The sequence below is a fragment of the Carcharodon carcharias genome, chromosome 7 (assembly GCF_017639515.1).
Source record: "Carcharodon carcharias isolate sCarCar2 chromosome 7, sCarCar2.pri, whole genome shotgun sequence".
Classification (NCBI taxonomy): domain Eukaryota; kingdom Metazoa; phylum Chordata; class Chondrichthyes; order Lamniformes; family Lamnidae; genus Carcharodon; species Carcharodon carcharias.
Window position 1 is genome coordinate 147,040,004 of NC_054473.1, and position 6,000 is coordinate 147,046,003.

Here is a 6,000-nt window from a genome sequence, read left to right on the forward strand (position 1 = left end):
CAACATGAAGGAAGAGATTACAAGAGGTGATTAAAGACTAGGGTCACGGTGATTTTGAAAGCCTTTGCAGTGTCATTGTGGGAAGTGGGGTTTGAACTTGACCGATCTAGTTTTTGCCTCACTAGGCATCCAAATAGCTCAAGTCAAATATGACATTCTCTTTGGTACACTATCCCTCATCATCCTCCTTGACCTCTCTGCAACCTTTGACACAGTTGATCATATCATCATCATCCTCCATTGTTCATCTCACTGGGACTTCCCTTGTTTTGACCTATACGATCATAACCAGAACACCTCCAGCAATGGCTTTTACTGCCATGCATGCACTATTACTTCTGGAATCCCAAGGATCAAGCCCTGGCTCTTTCCTCTTTCTCATTTACCTGTTGCCCCATGGTGAAAGCATCCAATAGTATGCATGATGTGCCTTTTTAAATATGGCTGGTGGTTCTCAATAGAATGTTCTGTTTAGTCTTTTAAAATTGGTACAGTGCTACAGAAAAAAGTGATATTTTGAAGTTAATGTGGATACTGCAAACTTTCCCATAAACTTTTTTATTTACAGGTGACTGTTCAAGTCTTAAATCAGCTTATTCAAAAAATAAGAGAAGATCTCCCAAACTTAGAATCCAGCGAAGAAACTGAGCAAATTAACAAACACTTTCACAACACACTGGAGCATCTGCGTCTGCGGAGAGAATCGCCAGAAGCTGATGGACCTATTTATGAAGGTCTGGTCTTGTAACTTAGCACCACACAAATTATAAAGATTCCAGAAAACAATTTAAAATCACTATCACACCTCCTTCTCTGTAGTAGATGGTTACAGAATGTGCCTTTTAGACATGCCAGGACAATAGGATTGCCATTGAATTGTATCATATATATATATATATATATATTATATTCTATCTAATGACCAATACTTCTTTCAGGGAAGACATTCCTTTGAATTTAGCCAGTGAAACTAAAAATCTTTCAAGCTGTCATAAAGGGAGATTTTGTTTTATCTTCCACAGCAAGACTTGTATTGACCTTATTCAAATGCATTTCAACTTGAGCAAAATGAATCAAGGTGACTAGTTTTAAAAAAAAACAAATCAACATAAATTGTCTGCACTGCAGTTTAATTATAAAATCTCTAGCTGAAGACCTAAAAAAAAATGCTTAACAGCTATTTCAGTAAACTTCTATAGCGGCTTGCCAAGCTTTTTTATGAGCCATTTAAAGGACTGGTTTATTTAAGCTAAATATTTGCACATATGGATATGTTTTCTGCTCAAGATAGAAGTTATGAAATATCCTGCTAGATAGAACAGTAATTGTTTGAAGGAAGTGAACATGCAGATTGGATTGTATGGGTGTAGGTTAACGAGTCCAGTTACCTCTTTAAAAAGTACACTATAACAATTGTATCTGATTTTACAATTCAAAAATTTCAATTCTACAAACTGTAAAGCAAGAAATTACATGGGCACAGTTAACATGCAAGGATAAACAGTATCAAAATTTTATTTAATTAATGTGGTATAAACAAGTTTTCTCTACAGACTATTAATTACACTCCTCGGTCCTTCATAACATGTTAACATAACTAGTCTCTTTGAAATCCAGAGATTTATAATAACACCACACTAAACTAGAATGAAAGAAATGTTGACACTCCTTGGTTGTGATCTTTTAACGCATTTGTTGTAACATTTCTCCTGCTTTACACAATATATTGTAATATAGAACAAAATAGTCAGTTGAGATTAGTGTCTTGAAACTGAGGACAAAATTCTCAAAATTGTCATTAAATGAGCTAAAATTGGTTTTTTGCATGCTCCATTTTGTAAAACCAGTTCAAGTTTGTCTCACTGAGGTAATGGAAAGCAATTTAAGTATTTTGCCCCAACTTTTTATTGGATGATATGTTATGATAGGATTCAGTGATTTTTTTTTTTCAGTTTCTCTTTGTCCAGGAAATTAGGGTAGATTTTAAAATATTGAAATTGAAGGAAGCTGAAGTGAACCTTCCATGCCTAAATTAAAGTATGGTTCATTGTATATCACTTCATCTCAGCCTTCACAATATTGTGTGTTTAACAATAAACAGAGGCAGAATCCCAAAACTCAGCCAGTATTTCCAGTGAGTAGCTTAACCATACAGACTAGAAACATACATGGTTTGTTGAGTTAATTTCCTCACTGGAACAGTGGTCAAGTTCTACTATTAACCGTGGCACCCTAGATAGGGGAAATAAAAATAGGGCAGGGTGTCATGCTTTTAAGTAGCTATCCATAATCTCTGTTGGAAGTGCATATATTGAGTGCAGCGATCAGATTTGACAAATGTTTCTGTGGCTAAACATTCCCAATATAGGCTTACTTATAATCAATACACACTTGGTTGGGTTACTGGAAGATAACTGGACTTGTTGAATCTTAACCTCTAAGGAGTAAATGGCTTTGGAAGATTTGGAGAGGAAATAGGGAAGGCAAACCTGAAAGTGCACCCTACTTTTCTTTAATTCAAATGTAATTGGAGCTATTAATGTGCAAAATATAGAAGTTATAATGTTGTATACCATAACATGGATGGTGATTTGACTATCTAACTTTTGACTGAATATTGCATGCAGTTGAATGAACATCCTCTAAGAAGAAAATACAACACTCAGACTATACATTAGCCAAAAGCTATGTGAATCTTGTCCTTTTCCAATCTCGAGGATTGATTGCAAAAGTGTTATGTATGTAACAGAATTTCAGCTTTCTTACTGATTGACCAAATTATCAGGGTTGTCTTCCAAGTTATGAATTATACCAGCACAAGTGGGATTCTTTTTGTGGTGACTTTTTATTACAGGCAATTTTTTTGTAAAATGTGGTGTTAATTCATGTAAATCTGTTTTGTGTATATCTCATCTGACAGTTTGTAACCAAGCTGCCCTCATTTTAGTTTGCCACCCAAAGGGGAGAGAGAGAAAGGGTTCTGCTCTGTAGTAGTTATTTTGACAGTATAACAGGTTGCATACCACTAAAAGATGCAATCTTATAGTTTGAGACTGAAAAATTACAAATAATTTACCCCATTGAATGTGTTAAATCATTCTTTCTAGGACAAGTGAAAATTAACTAGTTTATCAACATTCTGTATCTTTTTCGTCTGAAGGCATATTTTTCAAAGTCACCTCAAATTGCTCAACGGGGATTGTTTGTAAAGATTGGAAGCTAGGTTCACAAACTATATCAAACCTATGAATTTGCTGACCTGCAGAACAACTTTGTTTAAAACTTTCATATTGTCTGTCTATGTCTACAAATGGCACACTTTCAGTATCTGCCTTGTACTCTACAGCAGTTAAGCAGGTGAGTTAGGTTGAGAGACTTTTCATATATTACGGGTAGGGAAGTCTTGATTAGCAGGACGATGAGAATTACCCATCATAAATTACACTGCTTTCAGTGAGTTAATGCCCTAATTTGTGTTTTTCTTTCTAAGTTTCAGTCATTTTCCTTAATCTATGATGAAAGCTATTGCATTGACTATTTTAGATATTGGTATTGCTTCTTCCCTTGAATGCTTACTCCTCCTCATTATCCTGTAGGTGTAGTAGTAATGTTGAATTCTATAGTAGCTGTAAAGACTTTATTCTAAAAGTAGGGACATCACGTACTTAATGTAAAATCTTGAGCTGCTAAGTTGATAAAAGGGTGGTGTTTGCTGTATTCAGAGGTTTATGATGTATTTGTATACATGTATCCTTGCAACTGAGCATGTACTCATTTCCCCATTTGAGAAATGAAATATACTTTTTGAAATCACTGTAACATACTTGTAAGCTTTATAATTCCTTTGTAAATTAACTGGAGTATTATGGTCAATGTATTCAACAAAAATCCTATTAAAATGCTTGACCAAGTGCTGACAGTGTTCATTGTTTTAAAAAGCATAAAGTATAGCTTGATAACTATTAGAATGATATCTTGCTAATAGGGATATTTCTAACAAAGCCACTCTTGATGGCATAGGACAAGGGCTATGGTTGAGGAAACCAGTGTGAAATTAGGATCCAAAAAGACACATTAGAGGCTAGGAGTTAGTCAACACTTTATGACATTGAGATCCTGATTCTCAGCATGCACTACTACATTTTTTTTTTAATTTTTGGAATGTGCTGCCTAAGGATTATTAGATATCATTTAGCAGGACAGTACCTGACATTGTAGTAGTGTGAATTACTGTAATTGCAATATGGTGGACAGATCATGTTTGCTATATGGCTGATTAATGTATTGTTATCAGAGCAACAAGAAAATCTAGTGGAAATTCAAAGCTGAAATGGTGAGACTAAAAATGAAATATGAATGGAAAACAGATAATAGAAAGATAGCTACAGGAACACACATGGAGAGTCTGATGGAAGGAACTTGTGTTCATGTCTTGTTTGGTATAATCATCCATGTTCCCAGTGTGCCGCTTTTATTTCCTAGCGTCTACCTTCAATGGCAGATCATATCCTGAAATGTTTTGTATACAAGTGCCTACTTGAGAAGCATATCTAATTTAACAACCAACTTGTATTTGGACAACCACTGGATTTCGGCTCATGAAGTTGGAGCCATTCCAAGATAAAACATTTTCAAGTGCCATAGTGCAAACTTGGGCCCCTCTCTCCCAATATCTAGAAACAGATCATAAGAATAGTTTTGACCCAGTGCTTTGCAATCAATGAACTTAAGAATTAGCAAGATACAATTAACTTGTTGCTTCTATTACTCTTACCTCAGTTGGTGAGGTGATGTAGCCTTCTACCTACTTGAAGCCTTCCTGTGTAGCTATACCTTTTCACCACTTGCCTTGCCCAGACTGTCACAGCCGTGGTGTGGCTGTTATAACCAAATCTCAACTTGGTCTGTCCCCTTGCTCCTCTGGTACTTTCTTGTACTTTTTAACATCTCACCTTGTTAAGCACCCTCGCCTTGCATTTAAAATGCTGGTTCTCTGCCATCCACTCACTACCGTGTCAACTTTCTCAATGAGCTTTCTTAACAGAAAGCTTAACAGCTTTCCTCCCTCTATATCGAGAGGTTTCTCACCCCAGGTGATTTTAACAATTTCCTCCAGTTGTCATGTTTTCTTCACCTTTAGTTCACTGCCCTCCTATCCTCACCCTCCATGTAAATCCCTAACACTCATTCATGACCACTCATTCTTATCTATCTAATTGTAGCCAGAGAATAAACATTGATGGCTTCTTTTTCCATTCCTGCACAGTTACCCCTGGTATCTACCAAGATTTATCTTTGACCCCCTCCAGTTTCTCATTTACAAGCTATCCCTTAATGACATTATCTGAAAACAATGTCAGTTTCCACATGTATGCTGATGACACTCAGCTGTACCTCACCACCATCTCTAAAAGCCTCCACTGTTTCTAAATTGTCAGATTGCTTATCTGATGTCCAGTACCGGATGAACAAATTTCCTCCAATTAAATATTTGGAAGACTGAAACTATCGTCTTCCATCACTGACACAAACTCTGCTTCTTCACCAATGATTCCATCCCTCTCCCTGGCAACTCTGAGGCTGTGCCAGACTGTTTGCAATCTGTCATATTATATCTCAAAATGAACTTTCATTCACGTTCATGGTGCCACTAAGTTTGCCTATTTCCACCTCTGTGGTGTTGTCTGTCTCTGCCTCTGCGCTTCTGTTGCTGAAATCCTCATCCGCATCATTGTTCCCTCTAGCTTTGACTATTCCAATAGTCCTGGCTGGCCTTGCACATTCTGCCCTCTGTAGCTCATGTTAGGACACTTCAGCAGAGTTTACTTGTGCCAAACACCTTTTACTCATCAGTGCTCTGCTCACTGAACTGCATTGACTCCCAGTTCAATAATACCTCTCTTTTCAAAATTCTCATCCTCATTTTCAAACCCCTTCCATGGCTTTGTCCCTCCCTATTTCATCTCCAGCCCTACAATCCTCCATGATAATGGCGCTCCT

General features: G+C 36.7%; 1 protein-coding gene across 2 annotated transcripts in view; it reads left to right on the forward strand.

Annotated features, from left to right (window-relative positions):
* The window catches only part of vps35 (VPS35 retromer complex component), a 75,389-nt gene extending 71,478 nt beyond the window's left edge, over positions 1-3,911 (forward strand). For both annotated transcript variants that reach the window (XM_041191472.1, XM_041191474.1), the window contains one exon: positions 569-3,911. In XM_041191472.1, the coding sequence (XP_041047406.1) occupies positions 569-748 (180 nt within the window). In that variant the 3' untranslated portion in view covers positions 749-3,911. The remainder of the gene's footprint in view (positions 1-568) is intronic.
* Positions 3,912-6,000: the final 2,089 nt, after the last annotated feature.